Below are 27701 nucleotides of genomic sequence, written 5' to 3' on the forward strand. Positions count from 1 at the left end.
GTTGCAGGCACGGTGCCATGAGAGCCCCTGGGATGGGGCACAGGGCTCAGTGCCGAGGGACCCCTTCAGGATCAGCCACCAACCCCACCGTCCTCCCTGAGGGCCTGGAAGCCACTAGCTCCTCCCTGGGAGAAGCAGGTACTTCCTCTGCCTACAAAAAAGGCAAAAATGGAAGGTGGCCAGAGGGGTAACCAGGAGAAGAATCGATAGCTGTTGCCATGGTGATGATGGTGACATGGTGACAGTGACCCTCCTGACTAGCCGCTCTGAAGCAGGGAGAGTCCAGATGGCCTCTCACCCTCAGTGTTGTGTCCACAGCTGGATGCCTGGGCAATGGGGTGTCACGTAACGAGGCAGAGGAGAGGCCGACCACACGCGGCCAAACTGTCCGGGCTGGCCCCCTCCCTGTCCCAAGCCTCCGCCCTGCCTGCTCCAGGTCAGGTCATGGACCGGCATCGGTCACACCGGGAGTCTGCTCAGATTCCGGAGCCTCAGGCCTGCCCTGAGCCTCCCTGGACGCGTCCTTGGCTGATCCACGTGTCCTCAGGCATCCATAGTCACACATGGCACCCGGGGTTCCAGGCTGGCTGCCCAGGGTGGGGGCAGCTTTACAGGGACAGCCAGCAGGGCGTGCAATGCATGGGCTTAGCCTGGGCGGCACGTGGAGGCGGACACAGGCTTGGCAGGGACTTGGGTCAGTCCTCTCCCCACAGGCCGGGCCCTGGCTGAGCCAGGCTCCTGCAGCAGCCTCCCCCCGACTCGTCCACCAGACTCATCTCAGCAGACTCTCTACCCACTGGCCTCACCACTATTCAGATGCCGTTTTCTCTCCTGCCTGATGCCACTCTCGAGGGGACGAGGAAATGGTGTGGACAGAGCACAGAGTTTTCCCCACGTTCCCACCCGGAGCAAAGATGTGAGTGGCCAAGGCCACCAGGCAGGGTGAACCGCAACCCCTGGCGCAGGAGGCCACCTGGACCTCCAGGGGCGGGCAGACCAGGCCCAGAGCTTGAAGGCGTGGTTGACCCTTACCCTAGGGCGGCCACCCTCCAGGGGTCAGAGCGGCCTGGGGAGGCTGCACCCCAGGCTGGGGAGGTGCTGCTGGTCCCCTCCTCCCCATGTGCCACGGGGCTCTCCGCATCAGCAGTGCTGGCTCACCACTGACCTGCCCACTTGTGCCCTGATTACCCGGCCAAGTGGATGTCAGCTCCCCTGGGGACAGTTTCTCGGGCAACAACTTGCTCTAAATCACGAGACACAAACGGGAACAAATCCACTTGGAGAGGATGAGCCGCCAGATGACCAGGCTTTTGCGGTCAGAGCATCCACAGGGCCTCTGACCCGCCTGCCCTCCTGCCAACGCCGGGGACCCAGGGGCCAGCACCCCGGCAACAGGCACAGACCTGCCACACAGGCCCCCACACCGGCACCTGCGCCCACCCCAGGCCCCTGCATGTGGGGGAGGCTCCATGGCTGCCCGCTCCTGGTGGGAGGGTAAACGAAGGAGCTGCTTTCCGCCTCACTCCCTGACGCACTGAGAACGCAGCACAGCTCAGAGAAGACATGGCGGGGCCTCGGGCCTCAGCGAGAGAGCTTCATGGCCCGGCTGGATGAGGTGTTAAAGGCCTGGGCGAGCCTCCTGCTGCGGACCCGGGGCAGGTGACATGCTCCCCTCTCAGTGGGAGCAGCCCCAGCCAGGTCCTCACAGACCCTACCAGCCCCACTTCGCCACCAGAACCAAGTTCAGAATGAACTGCGGCTGAAGAACCCCCTCCCTCCTCCCAAGCAGGATCCCCAGGAACCAGGCCAGAGACCCTGGGGTCACCAGTCACACCCTGATGTTCCCTGTGGACGTTCCCGCCCCAGAGTGGCCCTCGGACCCCGATGAAGCACGGACACAGGCTGAGCCACCTCTCCTGCTGTTCCCAAGGCCGCCAAAACAGGCAGATCCAGGCAGCACGCTGCCGAATCTCCCCTGACCAAGGCTCGATCCCGCCCCACAAAGCGCCCCAGGTCATCAGGGAGGGTGAGGTGGGCACGCTGGAGCCCCCAGCCCCTCGCACCAGGCATCTGAGTCCAAGGGCCCTGAGAAAGGACCCCCCCCCCGACCACCCCCGCCCCTCTCATGGGCAGCACCAAGGTTAGGGTCTGCACAGAGCTGGGCTTGAGGACAGAGATGCCCCAAAAAAACTGGTGTCGACTGACACGGCCCAAGGTAGGCCAGGAGAGCAGGGACTCCTCCGTCCCTGGGCTCTGGTGACGGCCTGTGCCCGACACTGCTCCTGGTGGCTAAGGGACACCCCTTCCGTGTGCCATGGGAAATCAACATGGTTCCCGCTGTGTGGCTTTAATTAAGGCCTCCAAGCGGCCTCTGTCAGGAGGGTTCAGCAGTCACAGGCGGGTCCTGCTGCCAGGGTCTGACATCACATGGACAGACTGTCATCACCCACCGGCAGGGAAGGCTGGGACTAGCTCGGGCTCCCCGGCCAGGTGCGGACAGCCCTGCCTGATGCGGGAGGGGCCGTGGTGCGGCCCGACCACCTTCCGGCCTCGCAGAGCACTGGGGCCGACCAGGCGGGCACCTGGGCACCAGCTCAGACCCACCTCTGCCAAGAGAGTCACCTGGCAGCAGTCTCAAGGGCCGCCTGCACGTCTGTGACATCGCACGCAGGGACGGGCCAACCCCGCCGCGGAGCACCCCCGCCATGGGAAAGGAACCGGAAGAGGCAGCCCAGTCCCACGGGGCGAGCCCCCAAGGCGGCACGGGGCTGCCCGCCCCTGCACCTCGCTCGGGTAGCCAGGTGTGGCGGCAGCCGAAGGCCAGGGAAGGGGCCGGGCCACACCTTAACCTGGTGACTCCGTGGCCAAACCCGGCCCGGTTTCAGGTGCAGGGGAGTCACCTCCTGCTCATGGCCGCGCCCAGCAGGGAGCCCTGGCCTCTCCCCTGGGTGCCGGTGCACGTATGGCAGGGGTTGTCTGCAGGTGGCGGCGAGCTCAGGCCTAGGGCGCTGCAAGCTCACGCACGCCCGGAATCACAAACAAGCGGGCTCTTCAAAGGCAGAGAACACAACAGAGGTTCCGGGAGACGGCCAGGAGGGCCAAGCAAAAGAGCCGCTCAGCCACAGGCCCACAGCCGTGGACGGACGAGACAGCCAGGGCGAGGCCCCGGGCGGAGGCCGGACAGAGGCTCTGGGGGGGACGGGCCCAGCGTGCAGCTCGGCCACACACGAGGGAAATGGAGGGCTCAGGGCAGGCCGTGCCCCTCGCTGCTACTGCGGCCTCACGTTAGTGCCTCCTCCCTGCAAAGTCTAGAACATTCCACAGGACCTGTACCCTCAGCCTCCTGCACAGTCAGGGAGGGCCACAGGACAGCCGAGGAGACCTTCTCCTCGCATGAGTGATGCTGGCACAGCACCCGAGTCACCTGCCCATGTTCGCACGCTGTACCCGGAGCCCAAGCACATCGGCCTCCGCTCCCCCTCCCTCCCCGGCCCCAACTCAGCAGTCGCTCTGGGAGAAGAGCTACGGAGGGGCCTGGCTGCAGGCGGCTGCCCGGCGGGCGGGAGTGCTCAGGTGAGCAGCTCCCTGGGGGCTCCTGTCGACGGCGGCACGGCTGTCGGGGGGGCTGCACAGTGGCCCCCACACAAAGAACCAGAGCAATGTCCACCGTGGCGCCCCCGGAGCCAGCACTGGGGAGCAAGTGTGACAACAGGGGCTGACTGTGCCAGGCCCATTCTCCAGTGGCTGCGACGGTGGGATGAAGGGCCCGGAAGCCAGCCCGTCCACCGCCTGGACAGGGAACACGTGTGCTTCCAGCCCCATGGCCAAGGCCGGGCCTGCCGACGGCGCCCACGGAGGCTGAGAGAAGAAAGGAGGTGCCATCAGGGACTCCACAGGAGCAGTGTCGTGGGCAGACGAGACAGCCGTACTTGGTCTGTGCCAGCCGGTGGGTTCTCTATCTGCTCTTTCTGCTTTGATGTGGCTTGAGAGGTCCAGTGACTTAGTTTAAGGTAGCAGGAGAGCCTGGAAAGGACAGGGCACTGCTGACCACGCCCAGGATGGTAGGGTGGCTCCTGCACTGTCCCCCTTCAGGGCAAAAGGGGCCTGACCTGGAGACCCCAAAGTCCATGTCAGAGCACTCCAGAAATACCCACACTCCACACCGTGTTCCTCATCAGGCCACCGGCATCTCAGGTTGCATGAGTCAGGAGGATGGTGGGAGGTGGATGCACCCCACCCTGGCTGCCCCCGACCCACAACTCCAGCGCAAGGAGCAGGAGAAGCAGACGTGTTCACTCCCAGATCTTAGCAAGTCCCCAGATTCACGGTCTATCTGCTGAAGCATGAGCACCCGCAAGCCACAGTGATGGGCGGTCACCCTCCCCTGGGCCACGTCCTGGCTCTGCACACACCAGGGACTGGCCTGGAGCCTCGGACCCGGATGGGACACCCCCACTGCCCCGAGCTGCTGGCCAGCCCCAGCACACAGAAAACTGCGAGGAAGGCAAGCAGGACATGGCCTCGGAAAAGCCACCCCATGTACACCGATCAAAGAGGCAGGACGGACTCCATGGCCATGCCTGCCTGGGGCGGCCCTAGGCGAGCCAGCAGAGCCGAGGGTGGTGGTCGGGGAGGTAAGTCAACCGTGCGTGTGGGTGGCCACTGGTGCGGATGAGAGGGCAGCGAGGGTGGGGAACACGGGCGTCCCGGCACCCCGACCAAGCAGCCTATCAAAGCACAGCCGGCGCCGAGCGGAGTGAAGATGACAGGCTGTCTCCTCTGTGAGGTCTGGAGCCCCTGCCTGAGGCCGCCTCCCGGCCGCAGGACCAAAGGCAGGGCGGCCACTCGCTCTCCACGGGGAGCAGGAACAAAGGGGCAGCTGCTGGGCTGCAGCGCGGCGACTGGGCTCCGACCTCGCAGGAGGAGACCTTGCGTCGCAAGTGCCTCTGCTCTGGCAACATGGGGTCCACCTCTGAGCAGCCAGTGCTGGGCTGACGGCAGTGGCGCACGTGCTGCTCAGGACCCTCTCTCTGCGCAAGAAGGACGCGGTGCAAGGCTTGTGGGAGACAGTGAGGAGGTGCAGAAGGGGAGGGGGTGCAGCGGTTAGACGAGGGTCCCACGTTGTCCTAACGGGCTGTGGGCCCAGGGAGCAGAGTTAGCCCCGAGGCTCCTGCCCTACATGGGAAAGAAAAGGGAGGAAGAACTGGAAGAACTGGGCAGGGATCCGCACAGAGGACGGAGCGGGAGTGGGGAGGGGCCGGGGTCCCTGCCACTGCCTGCCTGGCAATCCCTGACCCACAGCCACCAAGGGCCACACTCAAGCAGTAAGTCATCAACCAGACAGCAGACAAAGCCCCCATGCTGTGCGGTGTGCCAGGACCCAGACTAACTGGTCGGAGCCCAGCGCCTGGCCCGGGAGACTCCCTCCAGGCTGACACACCTCGACCAGAGCGCCCCCTGCCCAGGAGGCACTCACCCCTTGAGGTCTCTGGTTCACCCCTGGGACAGCAGGGACCTCCCATCCCTTCCCTCCCACCCTGGGGGAGAAAGTCGGCCGAAGAGAAACCGGTCAGAAACAAGCAATACTCCGGGACTGCAGACAGGAAGGGGCAGAGGAAACCAAACAGCGCGAAACAGAAGTCTGAAAGCTGGGCTAGCGCGGACAGAGGAGGCGACTGCATGATAAGGTTCCGCTCCTCAGGAAGACACGACCGACATGACATACAGTTTACGCCCCCAGTAACACAACCGGAAAACACATAAAGCAAAAACCACAAAGAAACAGACGGGCCCACCACCCTGGAGAGTAGAAGGAACGCTCTTTCAGCTGCTAAACGAGGTCAAATTGCTGAAGATTTGAACACAGTTGGGAACCCCGCACCACAGTCGGGGAACATGTGTTCTTTTCAAACATAACAAGACACCTATAAACACAGGCCACACCCCAGACCAAGCAGCCTGGGGACGAACATCCCAGACTCAGTCATCTGGGAATCAGCACAGCCCCCTCCTCCAGGATCTGGACCAGCCTCTGGAGAGGGGGAGCGCATACAGACACCCAGGGCCACAGGCAGAGTCAACGAGACCGAAGAACTGAGGATCCGGGAAGAAAACGTTTCCAAAGAAAGTGACACAGTGACACTTGTTTCACAGGAACAGCGGCCAAAACGTACCACCAAACCCCAAACCCTCCACACTCCAGCCAAGGGCCCCAGGTCTCAAATTTCTACCAGGGCCTCATGGCAGGGAGCAGAGGTGAGCAGCTTGGAAGGGCCTGGAAGACCATGGCTCCTCAGCGGAGCCGGTGCCTCAGTGCTTGGGGGTCAGGTGGCCTGCTGGGCAGGGCTCACCCACACAGCGGGCGCACGAGAAGAGGATCCTTGAAAGCGGGTGTGAGCCCACCCGCTCACTGCTGTCCCCTGGGGGGACAGAAGGGCCCAGAGGGAGAGCCCCAGGGCATCACACTGGAGGCGGTCCCGCAGGACGGCACCAAGTCACCCCACGGCAGGGCTCGGTGTCAGTCCCACGGGCCAGCCCATGCAGAGCAGAATCCACCAGGAGTAACCCAAGAGGTGATGGAGAGAAGGGAGGATACGAGTTCCTCTCGCGTTCGTGGAATATTCTACGGCAGTGAACACGCAGCACGGCTGGCGTGACGCCAGGCAGCATGAACCCAGCTTCCCGCAGCCTGAAGCCCCAGTCCCTGCCTGCTGCTCCTCCACCAGATCCTTTCCGCCAAAGCACCTCGTTCTGCCCACCCTGTTTTCTGGTCCCATCCTTGCTCCTGCCCTCTGCCCCTCTGGCGCCCCCGATGTCCTCACCACGGGTCAGGGTCGCAGCTTAGGTTTCTGGTTACCTCCCCCTGGACCCTGGAGGCCACACGCCATGCCCACCCTTGGAATGCTGTCTTCTCCAGGCCCCCTCGGAACCTCCCCCAACAAACGCAGGAGCGTATCTGGAAATTGTGAAATACCCACCCAAGGACAAAGATCTCAAAAGCTTCCAGGAGGGAAAACAAAAAACTTACATTTAAAAAAAAAAATCAGCCAAAACGGCACTGAGGACAGGAACTGGGAGTCACAGGACAGTGGGGCTGACACCCTGAGTCCCAGGGAGGGCAGCCTCCCACCTGGAATTCTAAGCCATCAGCGCCAGGGAAGGCAGCACCTGCAGACAGACCCGGGCCCAGAAACGTACTCCCCACTTTCCTGCTTAAGAGCCACTAGAAGGAAGGTTGATCCCCCTACTGTGGGAGTAAGACGGGACCCGGGGCCCAGAAAACTCGGTCCCAGTATAGAGAAGGGGTATCACAGCACAGCCCAGCTGCCAGCCCGGTGGGTCGGAGCAGGACTGGCTCCAGGAGGCAAGCTCCCGGGGGAGGAGCAGCCAGGTTAACGGGGCAGCTGCCAGCAGGGAAGGGCCCAGAGCGTGGTCTCAGCTTTGGGAGTGAGTTAATGATAGTACACAGACAGCTAAGCAAACGAAAAAGTGAGGCAATTATTAACTTCAGAAAAAACAAAGTTCTCGAACAGTAACAGAAACCACAGGCTATAGTTCTGGAAAAAAAAAATCACTCAATTGAACTTCATCAAAATCAAACGTACCTATTTTAAACACACCATTACAAAAATGAAAAGCAAACCACACTGGGAGAGAAAATATGCAAAATACGTATCTGATGGAGCATCTCTCCCTACAACACAGAGAGACCTTCCACAACTCAATCACAAGACAAACATCCAACCACAGAAGGAGGGGCAAAGATCCGAACAGGTACTTCACCAAATGACACACGAAAAGATGCCAGACATCAGTCGTTCACGGAGAAACGCAGATGTGGGAACGCCCCAAACTGGGAACTCAAGCGTCCGTCCATGGAAGAGCACACGAACCGCCGGGCGCGTCCACACAGCGCAAAAGCACGTGGTCTGGAGGGGTGGCTTTCAAAACAATCACGAGATAAGAGAGGCCAGACCCACAGCACAGCACATGCTGCAGTTTCACAGACGTGAATGCGGGCGAGTGCAGGCTGGACCTCGGGCAGAAAGCACAGCAGTGGCTGCCGGGCATGGGGGACGTGGAGTGGGGACACAGAAGGGGGACACGAGGGAAGGGGACATGGGGGAAGGGGAACGGGGAGGGGGCGACAGGGCCGATCCCGCCCGGGCAGGCGTGCACACGCGTGTCCACCTCATCACGCCGTCAGCGATCAGGCTGGTCCCTCTGAGCTGAGAAAAGGGTTCCTGTCACCACCTCGCAAATGCTACACCAGACACTGATTAAAGCAAAAGTGGTCACCGTTCTACTGGGGGAACAAGGGACAGTGCAAAAATGCTAAATCCAGATCTTCTAGAGTAAGAGTCGTTAAACAGTGTCCAAAATTAAGAAAAAACAGCGCAAACCCGCCTGTTCATATATATGGAAGCAAACACAGGCAGATGACACACAGGGCTGACAAGCGGGCCTCGGGCAGGGCAGCCAGGCTGGGGGAGGCGGCTCGTCTCTAAACCAGCGTGTGCACTGCTTTATTAGAAATTCAACTCCGACTGCATGACCGGTGGTTCCCATCCCAGGCTCACACGAAGAAATGTCCACACAGACACTTGTGCCTGACCGCTGACTCCAGTGCTACTGAACCCGGCCAAGACGTGGAAGCAACCCCTGGAGTCCACACGGCGGAATATTACTCAGCTATGAAAAGAGCGGAGCTCTGACGTGCGCTACAACACGTGTACCTCGAAAACATGACCTTAAGTAAGAGAAGTCAGATGTGACCAGTCACAGTGGGTCAGTGCTCCACTCCACTGCAGGAACATCCGAAGCAGTAAGTCCAGACAGGCCGCAGATCAGTGCTTTGGGGTGGGGGTGACTACTAATGGCGACAGCTTGCATCTTGGGGGTGAGTAAAATGTTTAGGAACTAGACAGTGATGGTCTTCAGCCCCATGAACATACCAGAAACCACCAGATTGTGTTATGCAGTGGTCAGTTGTACATGTGAATTAAGTCTCGATAAATCCGTTACAAAAAGGAAAAATTCAACTCCCAGAGCAGGGCTGGCATGACAGCGACCAAGAAGAAAGCCACACTGGTCTCTGCCCTGGCTCCTGACGCAGATCCTACATCCCTGTTATCTCCAGGTGATAGGAGCATCCTCGGTTCTAGGGAGGTGACTGTGGGTGGGAGCCTGGGTGGGGCTGATCCCCAGAAAGATCGCCAGGGGTTAGAAGAGGAACTTTCCGTCCCACCCCCACCCTCAAGGGAGAGAAGCGCTGGAGGCTGGGTTAACAACTGGTGGTGCCTGGAAATCCCTAAACCGCGGGGTCTGGATAGCTCTCAGGGTGATGGATACACCCACATGGGGTGTGCACTCCAGCTCCACGGGGACAAAGGCTCCTGTGCCCTCATGGACCTGCCCACTGCATCCTGCATCACGGCCTTTATGATAAACATAAAGCAAGCGTTGCCCCGAGTTCTGTGAGCCATTCCAGCAAATTACCAAACCTGGGGACAGGGTGGCGGGAACACAAACTGTAGCCAAATCAGAAGTGTGGGGACAGAAGGCCCATAACTTGCGCTGGCCTCTGTGGTGAGGGCAGTCTCAGGGCAGGACCCCAACCAGTGGGTCTGTCCTGACCCCAGGGATAGTGTGAGAAGTGATCTGAACTGTGGGAAAACCCACGTTTGGTGTCAGAACTGCTGGAAGCAGAGGAAATGGGGTCTCCTTTACGCTGGCATCTCACCAGCTACCCCTGCTGACATGCACAGAGACTCCCATTTGGTGATGGACCCCAGTGAGCCCCTGGAGAGATTTCCAAAACCCACAAGCAAACCAGAAGCTCCTTGATTTAGGCCGGAGCCCCCAGCAGCTCCCAGAGAGGTGAAGGGACATCCTGCCATGACGGCAGGTGCAGCCCGCCCCCCTAATTCCACTCACTGGGCCTGTGGTAGGAACAACAGGAGCGCTGGGCAGGGCCCATGCAGGGCCTCTGAGCTCAGGAACAAGCTGGTTCTTGCCCACTGCCAATCACCAAAGATCCAGGCCTCTGTTCACCCCAAACATCCAACAGGGCACCAGCCAGGCTGAGCCTACAGGCCCGACCACCATGGCTCCCCCACCTCCAAGTCCTCACGGGGCCGCCCAGGGCAGATCAGCTCTGTGTCCCCAGCAGGCCAGTTTCCTTCCAGAGCCACAGAGCTGCAGACCCGCGGCTTTCTGGATGCTGAATAAAGGCCCACGTCCAGCCCGGCCCATGTGGGGCATCTGGCCTGCTCCCTCCTCTCGGCCCAGCGAGGTCCCCGAGTTGCGTGTGGCAGCCACGTCCCTCGCTGGTATTCTTACAAAACTGGCTCCTTGTTTTCATACCAGGGACGCCTCCCCAACGTCACTAAATGCCATCATTTGAGTCCATCTTTTCACACGGTCCCTGCACCGGCCGTTCAGGCTTTGCCACAAATCCCTATAAACACGGATCTGTCTCCTCGTCCCCAAACTTCCTCAGGGGACCCTGAGCCACCCGGGGCACCCCACTTTCAGCAGGGTGTGCACCCCACAGCCCTTGCCAGCTGCGAGGGTGACTGCTACTTCAGGGAGTCTCTTCTTAATGGACATGGAAAACCTAACCCCAAATCAATGAAGGACCAGACACAGGACAGGGTCCCAGATCTACCTGGGGACACCTGGCGACTTCAGAGGCCCTGGGGGTCTTACCAAGCTCTTTGGAGCCCTGGCTCTCACTGGCCAGCTCGCCCATCTTCACGAGGGCATCGAAGTAGCCTTTGGCCGCATACGTCACACCTGAGGGAGGAAAGAAGGGGCGGTTACTTCCCTGGCAAGGCAGTGACAGGACCGTGGCACCAGCGCCCAGCAGGCTCCCACGAGGCAGGACCCGAGCTGTTTGTTGTCGGTGTTCCCTCATTCCCATCGTGAGAGCCCTTCCCGCGTGAGAACACGGTGTCCACTCACGTCCTGAGCTATTCAAGTCAAACTGCAGGGTGCCGCCCCGACCACGGGGAGTGGTCGCAATGTTCTCATGAGACACCAGCCCCGGGCGAGAGACCTGCAAAGCCAGGGGCAGGGAGACTCCCCAGCCAGCCTTGGCAGGGGGCTCTGTCACTGCCCCCGGTTGCAGAGCGAGACGTGTACCTGGGAGTGACATGCTCAGAGCGGGCGGAAGGCCTCGCCCCAACCCCACGGCGCCTCTTGCTTTAATCAGAGGCAAACCTGACCGCGCGGGACTCGGACCAAAGCTCTGGGCCTGCGGATTCCCAGGACCAGGCTCTGGTGCCTGGTGCCTGCTGCCTGCTGCCTGCGGCAGAGCTACCCTCGGGATGTGGACACTTCGAGACCCCAGGTGTGCCCACTCACCCCTTCATCAGAGGAGCCCCCAGTGCCCTCAGGCTGAAGGGAAGCCGGAGCCCCTCTAGAGCAGGGCTACGGGGAGCACCTGCCAGAAGCATAATTACAATTTCTAATCTCTTTTCTCCAGAACCCGGTTAGGGGCTTACAACTGGGCAGTTGATCAAACTCTATTCAGGTGGCTTTCAATGAAGCACACAGTTTCTCTGCAGCCTGAGAGCGCGTGTGGGCTCCAAGCCCCAGCGGCTGGAGCTGTCTGCCACCCGGACGGGTGGGCTCCTTGGAACAGATGGAGGGCAAGCCAAGTGGGCAGAGGCCTGGCTGGCCTGGGGAGATGGAGGGCAGCTGAGGGACAGTGTGATGTGGCCAGTGGGCTTTGTCCCATCAGTCCAGGAAAACAGGCAGGGGCTACAGCCGGCTCCACCCACAGTCCCCACAGAACCTCGTGGGGAGCCCAGGCGGGGGCCTGTGCCTCACATCCAGGGACAAGGGCATGTGAGCCCATCCCCCAGCCAGGCCCTGACGGATTCACCACAAGGACATCGACACTACACGGCTGGGAAAGAAATTACTCCGCTCGGGGAGGAAGCACAGGGAGGCGAGCCATGTCCTGGGACGACGCCTTCCAGAGAGGACCAGTCACCGGCCTGAGCCACGAGGGCCGACCCCCGACCCCCATCTCCAGGGCTGCAGCCGCCCCGGCACTTCCTGGCCCCGGCGCGCGGTGCGCACTGAGCGTCGCGGGCCTCCAGGGTAAGGAGCCTCCGCCCTCCCTCCGCCAAGTCGTGTTTTGGGAACACCTTCCCTTCACATCAGGCCCGGGAGCTGTGCATCCACGGAGACAGCCCCCACCCGCCGCGGGCCTCACCTGCCAGCGCCTTCTCGTAGTTCTTCCCCATGGCGATGAAGTTCCGGAGGCTGGGGTTGAACTGCTCCATGATGGTCTGAAACAGAGAAGAGAATAGCATGAGGGGCACGGGCCACCGGGCAGCTCCGGGCATCAGAACAGTGAGGGAAGAATCCCGCAGGTGCTACACCCAGGGCGGAGACCACAAAGCCATGGTAAGGCCCCAGTCCAGTCCCAGCTGTGTCCTTGGTGAAGGCCCCAGGCCTCAGCCTGCACATCTGCACAGCGGGGTAGGAGCAGATCCCGCTGCATCGGGCCCGCGGATGACACAAGCGAGCACACGCCGGCCTCGTGGGCAGCACCCAGCACACAGCCGGGCTCAGACACGCTGCGCAGAGGGGCCGCCACCCTGTCTGGCAGGGCTGAGTCAGCGAGGAGGGCCCCCCGCAGGCCGCACACAAAAGGCTCCTCCGGCCTGGAGCCCCCTCCCACCAGGATCCTCACTCAACACGTCAATTACCAAGCACCAGCTCTGATTAAAGGCTGACGGCAAACAGCGCCAGGAAGGACCCAACAGGCTCCGTCCGCGCACCCAACGGACTCGAGCCTCGTGCCACCACCACCAGCTCTCAGACCGAAGGAATTAGGTTTTCACTGCGAAGGCCAAATGAATGTTTTAATTACAAGGCATAAAAACAGGCGCACGCAAACAACGGCCAAATGAGAGCTCCCCCGGGTAACGGGCCCTGACGGCCAGCTGCCAACCTCCGCCAGTGAGGACACTGCAAGAACTTTTAAGGAAAGGCCGTGGCCACATCCCACATCTTCAGTTCCTCCCTGTGATACGTGTCTGGTCTCTCCTGAGGACAAGGGAGAGACAGCGCGGGCGGGGAAGCGGCCTGGCCCCGTGGGCAGACTGCCGCAGCCCCAGGTGCTTCCGCATGAACACAGTGGTGCCCTCGCCCTCCCAGCCTGGCCCACGGGACACCTTTCTGTCCCCAGCTCCTTCCTCTAGGCCAGCAGGACCAACGCAGGTTCCGAAAAGGGCTATGGGGTGTGGGCTCCAGAAAACCCCATACTTGTGTTTTCCATCGCCCACCCTGCCGTGCGGCCGGGGCGTCAGCACAGAGCAGGATGGAGACCCAGGTCCAAGGGGCTCACTGCCAGGGCTGGGCCACACCCCTCCACGCTGTGCAGGGAACCTGGGAAGGAAACACGCCCAACAAGTGCCGGGGTCCACGGGACAAGTACTCCTTCCCTCCTGGATGCAGCAAGGGTGAGGGCACCTGCCGGGTGCTGCACCGGGCTGAGGAACACACGGGGACGCAGCAGTCACCTCGTCAAAGTTCCGTCCCCACGGGGCCAACGTCCCACACCACACACTGGGCGGCAGAACAAGACAGCAGGACACGGCTCCCTCAGAGATGGGGAAGGGGGCTCTCAGTCGAGTGGAAGCACAGGGGAGACAGGACTGTGGCTGAGAGCAGAGAGCCACAGGCAGGGGCAGACCCAAGGCCCCGCGGCAGGGTCTGCTGGTGTGGAGCAGGACGCCAGGAGCAGGGTAAAGGGAGGCGGCAGGTAAGAACAGACAGGAAGGTGCACGAACAGCCCATGGTGGGGACGCCCGCTTTCCCGGGCAGGACGGGGAAGCCGAGAGTCAACCCAAGTACGTTTGCTTCTTGGAAACATATCCTCCAGCTGCCCCAGGGGAGCCCAGATTGTAGCCAAGACCACGCAGCCGTAGACCCCTCGGAGCTGCTCAGAAACCTGAGTGAAGGCGGGGCAGACGGCCGGCCCCGGCAATGTGGGGCTGGGGGCGGGAGGGGGTAGAGGGCAGGACGAAGGTCAGTGGTTTTAGGGACACTGCAGTGGGGAACCCAAGTCTGAATGCATCCAATCCAAGGAGCACCTGGGAGTGGGGTTGGAGACGTCACCTAACAGGCAGCAGCTAATGAGGGCGCGGCGTCCGGGGGAGACGGCGAGGGGCTGTGGGCAGAGGGTGGGCGGCGGGGATGGCGCAGCCCCGCGTCAGGGCGGAGCAAGGCTGGAGGATGGCCGTGTCCTCGGAACAGAAGGGGGTCTGAACCTGCAAGGGCAGCTGGGTTCCTGCTGCCGGAGCACCAGGCGTGTACGCGCATGCGCCCTGTCCGTATATGGTTTCTAGCTGCCGTGACGGGTACACGGCTGACACCGGCGAGGGTGGTGTATGAGCGCAGCCCCTCCCCGTGGCAGAAGAGGAGGCTCCACAGCTCCCTTCCTCTAGCCCCAAATATCCTGATGGACAGCAGGAAGGGGACCAGTAGAGGCCCAGGCCAACCAGGGGGTCACCGTGGCATACGCCCACGCCCTCCCAGTGACACACGGAACAGCGCCAGGTTTCACTTCCTCAGAGCAGCGCTGAGCTCACGCACCAGGAATGTGTGAGTAAGGGGGCAGGGCAGGAGCGCGGGGTGCCAGCCAGGCCACCTGGGCTGCACGGCCTAGTCACATAGCCACCACCTCGCCGGCCTGGAGGCGGCGGCAGACGCGTGAGGGCTGTGGGGCTGGTGTCCCAGGGAGGCCCTCCCGCCCTGGCCAAAGGGCCACTTTTGCTCCCAGCGCCTCCCGGATGCTGGCTCAGGGCCGGACGGCGGGCTTCCACAGGAAGGCGCACGGTCACCCCGCCCTGGCCTGCAGATCGCTGATCTCCCAGAAACGCAGCCCCAGTGATGAGATGGGTCCGAGAGGACCTTGTCGGGAGGACCCTGGTGGCAGATCCTCTCCACAAGGAACTTCCCTGTGGGAGAGGCTCCTCCGGTGGGCGCCTCCCCGAGCTGGAGTCCATCACTGTGCTAGGGCGCACGCAGAGGCTCTTGGACCCAGCGGGCCATGCCGTCCCCAGGCCCATGAAGGGCCCAAACCCACCCTCAGAGGCCTTGGGAGGGGCCCAGCCACCCCCCACTGCCGGTGAGTGTCCCCACCCCGCCGGCTGCCCGTCCAGGGGCCTGTGCAGCCCCTCCCTCCACACACAGCGCACAGGCACCTGTGGGGCCCTGGGAGGAGACGCGTGCACCAACAGAGGCAGAAGCCCTGCCCAAGAGGGCCCAGGGCTCCGTTGTCCACCCCACCACGGAGTCTTCCGTGGGACTCTGATGGGAGGGAGCCGACATCCCACAGCGTGTGCAGGACGGGAGGAGGCGGCCTTGTCTACTTTCCAAGAAAAAGGGAGTGTCTCTCGTCACCAGCACCAAAGAAGTGCCAGGCTAGGAGGGAGGCCTCCCTGCACAGACCGTGCAGCTGCCCCCAGGGCCACAGGGCCTTGCTCACGCCTGCTGTGACGCTGGAGGGCCGCAGAGAGGCCCCTGCACGAGGCCACTTTCCTGCAGCCGGGACACAGACCCCACAACACGGCCAACGACCAGCAGCCTCTACAAACTCCGACCTGTGCTCTACAGGTAAGACCGACACCCCTCCAGACGCTGCCGTCGCCTCGACTATGTCTGGCGGCACCCCCCGCAGTGTCCGTGGGCCCAGCGCCATGAGGGCTCCCTGCCTCCTCCACCGCACACGCCGAGGGAGGGTCAAGGAGGGAGGGGGTCTCGGCCAGAGACGCTCACAAGCTCAGGAATGGCAGGCAGTGGCCCTCTTGCTAAGATGTCACAGAACTGGACATCCCTGCCACCCCTCCAGTCCTAGGGCCAGCTGCCCCATCCACCCTGGGACCCCAGCCCCATGTGTCCACACAAGGGATGAGAGGGGCCGAGCCCAGCTGCATGGGCAGCATCGGCAGGACCCTGGGAGCTGCCAGCCCGGACAGAGGCCTTCCCACCTGGTCAACTCCCGGGCATCCTGGCGGCCTGCACGGTGACAACCACTTGGACTGACTTGGGTCCTGGGTCTCCACAGCCAATGAAGACCCAGGGCTGCAGGACACCCCCATCTCCAACTTGGCGTCACAATTAGAGAGGCCACCACAACTGTAGAAGGGAGCTCGGCCAAGGGACTGCTCTGCCTGCGCCCGGGGTCCGCTGTTCACCAGCTGGGGATCCTCTTTATCCCTCAGCTCCGCTCCTGGCGACGCACCCCCACCCCCAGCACCTTCCTGGCAGGGCTGCCACAGACAGAGGAAGTGACGAGCCTCCTGCTGCCGAGGAAGGCGGGCGTGTCTGCCTGCATCCCACGCACACGCGCGCCTGCGTGCATGCGGCTGAGCCACGCTGTGTTCTCTCTACACACTCGACCTCTGGAAGAACAAACTTAGGGACGAGACCATGCTGGGACCCTCCCTGCCACACAGGGAGGGACAGCCTTGCACCCTGATCACCATGAATCCCCACTGGACGGACTGTGGGTGCCACTGCCCCATCTCACAGGGGGACCAAGGGGATTAAGAGCCTGCCAGCTGGGTCCTGGTGGAGCCAGTCTGGCTTCAACTGCAGGCTGGCTTCATGGTCCAGCTCGCCCCTCCCTCCTCGGGCTGCAGAGGCCAGCAAGAGAAGACTAGGTGTCACCTGGCAACTCCACCAGCCCTGAGCTCCCTCAGGAGCCACGTTCCAGCAATGTCAGAACAAGGGTGAGGGCTGGTGCCAGGGTACCTGGCCACCAGAGGGACGGGCCTGGTGCCCGACTGCCCCCACCTCCCACCTCTGCGGCAGGAGGAGCAGCCACCAGCTTTGGGACCAGCAACTCGCGTCCAACGGTGTCACCGCCCAGAAGCTGCCAGGGCAAGGCGGCAGCGGCCCCCCAAGGGAGCCTACCTTCTACCTGCTGCAGCTGCCCCCCCCGCCAGGAGCACAACACCTGAGGCCCTGGGCAGTGGGCCCGCTCACACTGCAAGAGGAACCCCCATCCTGAGCCAGGAAGCCTGCCTTCTCCAGCTGTTCTGCAGGACTCTCGCCTGGTGGTGGGCGGTGAGCGGGCGGGGCTTGGGAGGAGAAGGCTCTGCACCCCTCTGATAACTTGGACATCTGTCTTGGGGACCTTCTGGAAGAAAGAAAACCAACTCCAGGAGTTCTGTTAGTGCTGAGAGAGCTTCCTGGAGGAGGCAGATCTGCAGCTGGCTCTCTCTCGGTTGGACTCACAAAGATGACAATGGGTTTGCACTTTATAAAGTGAGGGGACACAGACGTTTCCAGAATAAACAGCCAGTTAGGTGAGGGTGGGAGAGCGAAGGTGGGGGGGGGCCCACGGGAAAGGCCCCCAAAGGAATAGGGACAGACAAGTAGCACTCAACACAGATTTCACCTCAACAGCACTAGGCTCCACTCCCCATGCCCCGCACGGGACGCCCCCAGGGGCCATGAGACCCCACAAACCACAAGGGCCCCCCACGCCAAACATGCACGTTCTAAGCCCGACAGCCCCCAGATGGGACAAGGGCCTGCACCCCAGAGCATGGGGAGGCCGAGAGTGATGCAGCCTCCTGTGGAGAGTGCACAAAAAAACGTTTGCAACAGAACCAAGCAAGGCCCTGTGCTGCCCTGGGACAGCCCCTCGCCCTCGAGTGAGGGGTGGGCCGCGGGGGGGTCACAGCCAGCCCTGCCGGGAGCCAGAGGAGAGGCCTGGAGGGCAGCTGCGGTGGCCCTCATACTGTAGCGGGGGCTCCTGCTGGCCCCACAGCCCAGCCAAGGGTGAGGAGGGGGTGGTAGCGGCCAAGAAGCCGCCCTGCAGCAAAACAGTGGTTCTCAGCCTCCGTAAGCTTCCTGGGAAGCTGCCAATGTTATAATGAAGTGACAACTCGTGACTGTGACACAGTGCCCAGAGTGACACCCGGGAGCACACTGGCCTCCTACGAGGAGGGGCCGAGGGGCAGGTTCTGTGCTAGGGGATCTGGGAGGCCCCAAACCACAGGATGGGTGACATGAGGAAAAAGGCAAAATTCTGGCCAACTCTCCAGGTCCTGGTCTGAGGGCAGGGCCTTCCCAGCCCCGTGCGATGAGGAAGGAGTGGTCGAGCTCCCTAAGCTCCCCACCCACTCATGGGGCCGAGCAGCACCACCAAGTCCTGGGGCCCTGGACCCCTGCCCCGCACCGCAGCCTTTTCTAGGGACCTGGGTCCTCAGGTGCCCCAAGCCCAACTGACCCCTCCTGATGAGGGCAGCGAGCCCCAAAGTGGGCTCAGGCTGGAGGGGGACAGCAAGCACCAGGCGGGGTCTGTCCCACTGGGAGAGCCGCCCCACAGGAACTGGACAAACCCCGCCAGAACAGGAGCCACACGGCAGGGTCCAAACGGGCCCCACCAGCCTGGCCACTTCCTTCCTATCCAGACGCACGTCCGGCCGTCCCGACTACAGTGGGGCACGGCCCCATGAGCACCAGACACCTGCCTGCCAGTGTCCGGGCCTGGCCACACCTGGCCCGACTGCTCGGCCCCGCACCAGGGCACCTGCCCGCCAGATGCCTTCTGTGTGGGTCAGCACTAGGCTGGAGCCTGTGCTCCCCGCAGTCACTCTCACGAGGAGACCACGGTATGCTCCTGGGGGTCTTCCCGGTGCCGTAACAGAGCACCGCCCCCGACCGCGCAGCAGGGAAGCGCTTCACCAGCCTGGAAACACACAGGTCTCTGCAGGCCCAGGCGTCCCAGCCCGCTGCCCCTCGGCTGCCGGGTGACAGGGGCTGACTCTGTCCCTAACTCCAGCACCTCAGAAGTGACTGTTCGGAGAGGATCTTTACAGAGACGACCAAGGTAAAATGAGGTCACGTGCGTGGGCCCTAATCCCACAGGACTGGTGCCCTTCTGAGAAGAGATCAGTGCACAGACAGGCAGAGGACGACCCGGTGAGGACGCGGGGGGAGGCCCGCACACGCCCCGGGAGAGGCCTCCAGAGGCCCTGCCCCACTGACACGTGGAGCCCAGCCCCAGCAAGACAGGGTCAAAGGCACGCCAGCCGCCTGGCAGCCCCAGGAGGTCGCCCCCAGGCCGATCCCCACAAGCCTCGCTCAGGCCCTGCCCTCAGTGCTCATATCACCGCCGACAACACAACCAGCTCTGGTTACTGCCTGACCAGTTAGAACATTCCAAGGCCACTGACACGTCCTTGCCCCTAGGAAGGCTCCGACCGAGTTCCAGGAGGCCGGGCTCCCCGCGGGACGGGAAACACCATGAGCCAGCAGGGACGTGGCCCCGCGACTCCGGGGCTGCCCTCCGCCCACCGCCCGCCGCCAGGCAGGATGCGCTGGCGGGCCACGGGCCACGTGGCACCCGGGAAGTCAGACAGCGATGACGGAGGCCTCAGCATGGGCCTCCCCGCCCTCGCCACGGACCTCCTGCCCCTTGAGGGACTTCCCATCCTCAAAGCTGACCACCGCTGTCACCACTCACCCGACATGCCCTACGGCCAGGAAGGGCTCCACGGGTAAGAAAATGGTGACTCAGAACCGAAACACCCCTGCCTGAGGACCGTGGGATTCTCAAATGGGAAGACAAGGGCAGGCCTAGCTCCAGCCCGGGCTCAGCCGAGCACCCTGACAGCTGGGACATGCCGCCCACATGCCGAAGGCTCCCCCACCCGCTGGGACACCCAGGGCCCCTCGCAAAGCGGGGTCAGGGACAAATGCGGACACACACCACCCTTGAACGGTGCTGGGCCTGAGCAAACCATCAAAGGTTCCTCACAACTCGCAATTATCAGCAGACAGCAAAGCCCAGGTGGCCGTGGCCAGTGTGCCCCCTCCCCTCACCGCAGAGCCACAACCAGAGAGAGCATGAGACCATCCGGGCCCAGGCACCGGCTTCAGTCCCTCCCCAGCAGCACCGGCGCAAGAAGCCCAAACACAGAACTCCTGCCCTGGCTGGGCCGCCTCCACCGGACCACCTGCTAGCTGGGACCGGCAAGACCCTGGATACCTAAGGGCAGGATGGGCCGTGGCCTGAGTTCCATCGGTCCCTGGACTGCAAAGGACGCCATCTCCCCTGGGAGGGAGCAAGTAAGAATAAACAGAGGTGTGGACAACAGACCCGTTCTGCCAGGGTGTCCACTGGGCGGGGCAGCGAGTGTGGAGGGGCCCCTGGCCCTCCACCTCGGGCACACCACACCCCTTCTTCTAAAAGCCCCACTCGCTCAAAGCAGCAAGGCCATCTCACCTTAGCAGGTCAGCTCTGACAGCCTCTAGGCGGAATTCCAGCTCCCAGGGCTGAGGGCACACCCTCTCCCCCACCAAGCTCCCACCCCTGTTCCAATGACAAGACGTCGGCTTCTTTCATGGCACAGACACCTGCGAAAGCCCAGCACGTTTCACGATCCATCGTGTGCGTCGCCACCCAGCACAGACTTGCCAGGTGACTGTCCCTGGCACAGCTGGACAGGGCAAGTGGGGACATTACACCCACAAACCACTTAGGGATGAAGGAGAACAGGGATCCTGGCTGTTGGGAAACCTCCTTTGATCAAGAAACAAGAAAACGCCAGCAACAAAAATGGCAGAAGGGGTGGGCGTAGCTCAGTGGTAGAGCGCATGCTTCGCACGCCCGAGGCACAGGGTTCAATCCCCGATGTCTCCAACAATTAAAAATAATACATAAACAAACCTAATTACCTCCGCTGTCAAAAAAGAAAAAAAAAAAAAGCAAAAAATAGAAACAAAACAAAAAACCCCAGCAAAACGAGGGTCTGAGGCCTTGGAAGGAAGCCCCCATTACCAACCCCTGGATGGCCAAGATGGGCCCAGAGGGCGTCCTGAGCCTGACGGCCGCACTGAAACGAAGCTCCAAAGAGGTTCTAGGAAAACCCTGCTGATTTACTCCACGTGCACTTGATACACGACTTTTAAAAACCTGTCCAAACAGTTCCAAGAGGACTATTTTCGTAGCTAAAAAGTAACTACTCGAAGAGAGAAAAGCGCTCTTTCCCCACTGGGGCCCCGACTCCTCCTCGCGGAGCACGGCCTCTCCCGGCACCTTACAGCTCAGGGTCCGCAGATCCCCGGGCATGGGTGGCCCTCACACACCTGGCCCTGAGGGTCTGCGGGAGGGCCCCTGGGGCCACACCTCACAGCCCAGGACGTTGGGACTGGCGCCCCTACGCCCCCAGCAGGCCCTGGAGCCAAAAGGGGAGCCTGTGGGGCCCCGGGACCATCCCGGGCCCTGTGCTCACTGCAGGAGTGAGGCTCCACACAACCAGAGCCCGAGGCAGAAAAGGCGAGGTTCCCTGGACGTCCCACAGGAGCGAGGACCAGACAGATTTCCAAGACAGGATGGCTCCTGCAGCACAAGCTGGGAGGAGGGGCCAGCGTGGGACCCCGACTACCCTCAGGGTCCTGCTGACACCTCAGGCCGCCCGCTGGATGCTCACACGCAGGTGCAGACCCCCTGCCTGCTCCCAAGGTTTTCCCTTCCCAGACACAGGACTTGGTCTCCCGTCAGGCCCCACCTGCGCACCGCCAGCCGCCACCCCAGGTGCCCAGGACACAGCAGGACCAGGTGCTTCCCAGCCAACACCTCGACCTGCCTTCAAGCCCTGAGAAAAAGGAACTCTGCGTGGGGACACGAGCCTGCCACCTCCCTCAGAACCCACAGGGCTCTGGGCCACCGCTGAGAAAACAGACCATGGCAGGGTCAGACAGAGATGCAGAGACCAGGCTCACTTGTCCCCAAGAACTGACACCCATGGGCCAGTCAGTCCCACACCGGGGGCCCCACAGTCAGGGACCACGTGGGTCCTGAGTCACCACACCTGGTTACTCAGAAGCAGGACAGGTGGGGACAGCATCTCCTCCATTAAGAGATACCTGGGAGCCAACCTCCTCCCAGGCCTGCTGGCTGGAGCCCCTGGGCGCCCGGGGGGGGACGGGGTGCACCCCCGCGCACACCGTGCACCCTAAGAGTTGGGGCCTCGCGCCATCTCCCAGCTGCGCACACATCGGGGCCGGGAGCGTGCTGGAGGAAGGCGCCGGGGTGGTCCACACCCGTGGGCAGCAGATGGCAGCGCAGTGCGGACAGCCCCACCCAAGGCACCCATGCAGTGTCCAGAGGGCACAGGCCTGCATCGTGACGAGGACAGCCTCCCCCATCTGAGGCCCGAGGGGAATTGCCCAGGAAGGCCACGTGGGGTGGGCCAAGGACACAGAACAGGAGCCAGTGGCCAACGACCCAAGGACCCCCACCAGATCCCTGCTCAGGTGTGCCCTCCAGAGGACAGCACAGGCAGCCCGGGCCGAGGGCCATGCAAGCCTGGCGGGGATGGGCGAGTGACAAGGCCAGCCCTGCCTGCCACCCTCCTGGTCCCAAGCATGGCTCCCCAGACCTGCAAACTGGAGGGGACTGCCAGCCAGGCCCCGAGCCCCCTCCCAGCCCACCTCCCTGTACTCGGGAGGGAATGTGGCCCTCTGCTCAGCAGTCAGTCCTCCACTGCCCTTGAAAAGCCCAGACCTGGGTAGCCCCCCAGCACCACCTGTGCCGGAGAGCTAGGGAGAAGGCCCGGTGGACAAGGCCTGCCCTCAGCAAGCCTTAGTCTGAGGCAAGGTAGCAACTAGAACACAGCTCCCGCAGCACCCCACAGACCTCCCCACTGACGCCCCACGAGCCTCCACCTGGAGCCTCGCATGCACATAGTCGGTCCCACAAGCCAAGCTACAGCCCCATCAAAGGACATATTCTCAGGGCAAGATCCACAGGGACCGTGGTACAGACAAGACACTCCTGGCCCAGGGAGGAGCTCTGCAGAGCCGCCGGACCCCACCTCACTCCCTCAGACCCGTCAGCACACGTGGGCACAGGCCAGCAACAAGAGCCCTACGCCTTGGAGCCCACGACCTCTGGGACGTGACCTGGGCACCAGCAGCTGCAGAAGCCAGTCTACTCAGAGATCAGTGCGACAGAAAACCACCCCTGCTGCCCTGGCTACTCCAGAGAGGACGGGAGATGCAATGGTGCCGACACACTGGTGGTGGGAGGGCAGGTGCCACGCGGCGCTCCAGGGAGCGGAGGCTCGAGTCCACTCATGGACAGCAGGGCCCACCGTCTCGTAGGAAGATGCCACCTCAACGAGGCAAGGAGCCCCTAAAGTACCTTGTGCACACGCCCCTGAACACACAAAACAGGCATTTGCATGCACATGTGTGCACACAGGCTCCCACACACACAAGCACATACCACATGCACACACACAGCACCAGCTCTGCTCCCCAGCAGGCATTTCTGTTGCCAAGGAAGCACCCATCAGAAAGTCCACTTCACCACACGATTGGAGCCAGAGCCACTCCAGGTGCCAGGCTTCTGATGGTGACCAATTGTATGGTGTGACTGCACAGCTGGCAGTGGGCTCTCACCTGTCCAGGTGGGCCCTTCCTGCCAGCACCGATGACCCACCTCACACCTGCCAAGACAAAGCCAACCAATGCTGGCTGCAAGAACCCACTGGAGACAGCCACCTTCGAGGGACGGCTTCAGCACGGCCAGGACGGCTTCCCCACAACAGCCGCAGAGCGAGGATGACCAGACAGCCTCTGGTAACCAGCCCTGCTGTGCTGAGCAAGGCACAAAACGCGGTGAACAACCACGCCCGAGGCCTTCCTAGAGCTTCCTCGTTCTCAAGCTGTCCCCCTCCCCACAAATCCTCAGGACAACATGGAGGCCCACAGTGCTGTTTCTGGAACCACTACCCTCCTCTTGGGATAAAGGACCACAAAAAAAACCACCACCTTGACAGTCACTCCCCAGAAGCCGGGAGCCAAGGTCAGCTGCTGAGGAAGGGCCGCCACAGCACTTGAGGGCGCCTGGAGCGTCTCCCAAGAGGGCTCAGTTTGGGCTTCATTCTAAGCAGCACAGCAAACCCCCACCTCTGTCCCTTGCCCGGGGCAACTGCTCTGGGCCGCTGGGGCTGCAAGCTCCGCTGTGCGCACCCGCATCCCCAGGGGCCCAGCCCCGGGCCTGCCCCAGGAAAGCCCGGAGGGCTTCAGTCCCTGTCCCCCTGCCCAGGGTCTGAGGGCGAGTTCTCAGCAGACCTCTCAGAGCCTCAGCCTTTCATCTTCCATGAAGTTCCCCGAGGACACAGCTCCCACGGGAGCCAGGCTACAGAGAGAGAGATTAAGTTTAGCACTAGCAAGTCTTCCAAGGAGGAGAGTCAAAACTGCATTTCATTCTCGCATTTTTAATCAAGGAGGCCAAGGACAAGCGTCCCCGTCACGCCGTTCTCTGCCAAGGCAACCACCACGCAGAACTGCAGCTGAGTGGACAGAGGGACCAAAGCGAACAGCAGAACCGCAGCAGGGGGTGACATCAAGTAGGGCCACTCCCAGCCACTCTCCCACAAGCTGCCAACCCAGGCACAGAGGCGGCAGCGTCCCGGACAGACCCACCTGGGCCCGCGGTCTGACTGCACCTCGTGTGGGCCATGTCCGCCCGGCCGGCGTGCCAAAGCCATCAGACCTGCACCGACTCTGCGGTGGGGCCCCGAGCTCCCCAGGGACAAACCACAAGCAGCAACAGCGCTGCACTGGAAGCCTAGGCGGTCAGGCCGCAGGGCGGCGGCGCACCGCCCGCAAACCCCGCCTGCCCACCGAGCCCTGCAGCCCGCTCTGCAGACACCTGCCTCCCGACGTGTCCCACCAGAAAATCCTGGGTCTCTGCCACACCCTCCCATGGGAGCTCACTTGTCAGCTGACCCGCCGAGCACAAACCACAGTCCTGCCTGTTGAATACGCCCCCAAAACCCTCTGGTCTGCTGAAAGTCCCCAAACACTCGAATCCTAACAGTTTTCTGCCACCATCCTGCCGACAAACCTCACTTCAGACCTCCAAACAAATCACACCTCGGTCTAGAAGCTGCCTTGCTGCAACTACATGCATCCGACTGCCCAGCAGGGAGAGTTAGTTCCATTAAGGGTGATCCTGGGATTCCCCAGAGCAAAGCCACGCCACGAACCCCTCCTAATTCTTGCCGAGAAAGTTCCTGTTTAATGGTTTCAGTGCAGAAACAGGGAAAACAGGAAAGAAAAAATTGCCACCACTGGCACTTCTCTCCCAGTCCCTGCAATAATGAACAACTCGTAACAAAACTAATGACTAATAATTCAATAAAACTCCTTCCCTTGACAGCATTTCTTACAGAGCAACACCGCCAAAAGCGCATGCCGCCGACTCTACGCGGTACTAACACAAAAACCCCGAAGGCTGCTCCCTTCACGTGCTGCTCCGTCTGCTGTTTACCCGCCGTTCTAACATGGCTTCAGAACTGACTGAGTCGATCCCGACCGCCTTCAGGATTCCTCCAGGTGACCTAGCTGCAACTTTAAGACCTTCATTAGCAGCCATGAGACTCCAGCCGCCTCGGACTCCCGCTGAAAGCTAAAGCCCTCCCCCCGCCCCGAGGCCTCCCTCCGGGCGGCCAAGAGGGCTGGGCAGGCCGCTGGCTCAGGAGGCACAGCCGTAGTTGTTCGCACCATTAGGAACTGTTGCTCCGCCAGCGCGCTGCAATCCCATTCGGCCGCCATGAACCAGCAACCGCCGCGTCAATACCAACTCCCCAACCTCGGCCTAAGGCTCAACCTTCAGACACAGTTTTGAAACAGAGCACAGTTTTGTAACAGGACCGCACGGACCGCCCAGGGCATGAATCTCCCGCGACGAAATGCCGCCGGGAACAGCCCTGAGCCCCCGGGAGCCTGGGTCTGTGTCGGTGGGGTGGGGGTGGGGGTCCAAGCCGAGAAAATGGATGCTGAGGAACAGAAACCTGGGTGCCTGTCAACCTGCACGCAAGGTGCAAAAACGGCCTGGGCGGGGGCGGCGAGGGGGTCCGCGGACTGCGCGCGCTCAGACCCACACTGGCGTTCCGCACCGGGGGATGTGAGAAAACTCCTCACACATCAGAAACACAGGCAGGAGCGCCAGCCTCCTACACAATTAGTCTTCTCTCTCCGCGGTTACATAAGATGACGGATTATCTGTCCACCCATCCAACCTGCCCGCGCGCGACCTCCCACCCGGCCATGTCCATTAACACCTGGGAAGGAGTTATGGAAAGGAAAAGCCTATTTAGAAAAAAGTGCCCAAGGCTTGCGTAACCGCGCCCGGCGGAGCCACCACGGGGCGTAGAGAGACAGGCAGCCACGGCCCCGGACCCCCGCAGCCCCCGGACCCCCGCAGCCCCTCGCCCGCGCCCCACTCAGGTCCGAGGGCTCCGGTCCCGGGGCGCGTGGTGGGCGCACGAAGAGGCCCGTGGAGGGGCGCGTGGGAGCAGCGCGGGGCTATCGGCGCGTGGGCGCCCGGGCCAACCTGTGCCCGGCCGGCTATGGGTCCCCGCGGCCGCACCAGAATGACCCCCGAAGGCCCAGTACCCCCACCTTCCCGGGCGGGCGCAAGGGCGCGGGGCTCACCTTGTAGACATTTTCTGTGAGCCGGTGCATCTCTTCCGACCGAGACAGCGACATGGTGCTGGTCCGGCTGCACCACGGACCGGAGTGGGGACGTGAGCAGCGGCAGCGGCAGCGGCAGCGGCGGCGGCGGCGGCGGCGACGACGACGACGACGGCGGCGGGTGCGGCGAAACGAGCGAGCAGATAACGCACGGAGCCGGACCAGGAACGCGGCGTCTGGCCGGCGTCCACCTTTATAGCCGCCAAGGCCCCGCCCCTCCAAGGCCCCGCCCACCGCGCGCCCGCCCCCGCCGCACCCGGATCACCGCCCCCGGCCGCCCGCCCCCGCCCAGCCGCTGCTGCTAGGCAACCGGCAGGCCCCGCCCCCGCTCTGCCTTCCCCATTGGTGAGTTCCGGAGAAGGGGGAAGGGGGCGGGAACGGGGGGGCAGGGCTTGTGGGCTGGCGCCAAGCAACGATTGGCCAGCGGCGCTGTCGATCCTGGGGGAGGAGGCGGAGGCGCGACGCGGGCTGGGGCCCTGGGAACAGCCTTGGGGGCCCCGGCGACAGCCGGGCTGGGGGCGGGGAGGCGGGGGCGGGGTGGCGCAGGAAGAAAGGAGCAGAAGGTGGCGGGGGACGAAGGATGCCGGCCGCGAACGCGCGAGGGGGCGGCACTCCGCAAAGTGGCGAGCCGTGGCGGCCGGGTGCTGGGCGCCTCTCCCCCGAGGGCGGCTCGGGTCAGGGACCCGCGCTGGGCAGGGAGGGTCCCTGGCGCTCGGACGCCTGCTTGGCGAAGGACGGTGAGAGGCCGGCGAGCTGCCCCGGGGGTCTGGCCACGACCCGGCACTTTCAGAGGTAGGTCTGCTGGGCGACCACGATCCCGGCCAACCCTTCCCAGGAGAGAGGCTAGACTTCGGGGGAGTAAGGACCTTGGGGGGACCCCCGGGGACGGAGGACCCTGGAGAGGGGTGGACCCTGGGGGACGACCCTGGGAGGGGTGCATCTTGAGGTGAGTGCTTGGGGCTAGTATGCTGGAGAGGGGTGGGCCCTCGGGAAGGAGGGTTGCGGAAGAGGACTCAAGAGGACTCGGGAGGGAGGATTTGGGGGAAGATTCTGGAGGGGGCAGCCATCAGGCAGGGTTTGGGTGGGGAGTGGGGAGAGGATCCTGTGGGGACGGAAACTCAGGGACAGAGAGGATCCTCCTGGTGGCAGAAGATCCTCCTTGGGGGGAG

General features: G+C 62.7%; 1 protein-coding gene across 13 annotated transcripts in view; it reads right to left on the reverse strand.

The window, feature by feature from the left end:
• The window catches only part of BAIAP2 (BAR/IMD domain containing adaptor protein 2), a 60590-nt gene extending 33882 nt beyond the window's left edge, over positions 1–26708 (reverse strand). For 12 of the 13 annotated variants that reach the window (XR_004311591.1, XR_004311589.1, XR_004311587.1 and 9 more), the window contains exons 1-3: positions 16014–16139; positions 12227–12302; positions 10711–10797 (exon numbers count right to left, since the gene is read on the reverse strand). Coding sequence is in view for 8 of the 13 variants with exons in the window: in XM_032456618.1 (XP_032312509.1) it covers positions 10711–10797; positions 12227–12302; positions 16014–16124 (274 nt within the window). In the remaining 5 variants the exon portion in view is untranslated. Of the gene's footprint in view, positions 1–10710; positions 10798–12226; positions 12303–16013; positions 16140–26493 lie in introns of those variants that run through there. The other variant, XM_032456619.1, reaches the window with a different exon arrangement.
• Positions 26709–27701: the final 993 nt, after the last annotated feature.

The sequence above is a fragment of the Camelus ferus genome, chromosome 16 (genome assembly GCF_009834535.1).
Source record: "Camelus ferus isolate YT-003-E chromosome 16, BCGSAC_Cfer_1.0, whole genome shotgun sequence".
NCBI classification, from domain to species: Eukaryota; Metazoa; Chordata; class Mammalia; order Artiodactyla; family Camelidae; genus Camelus; species Camelus ferus.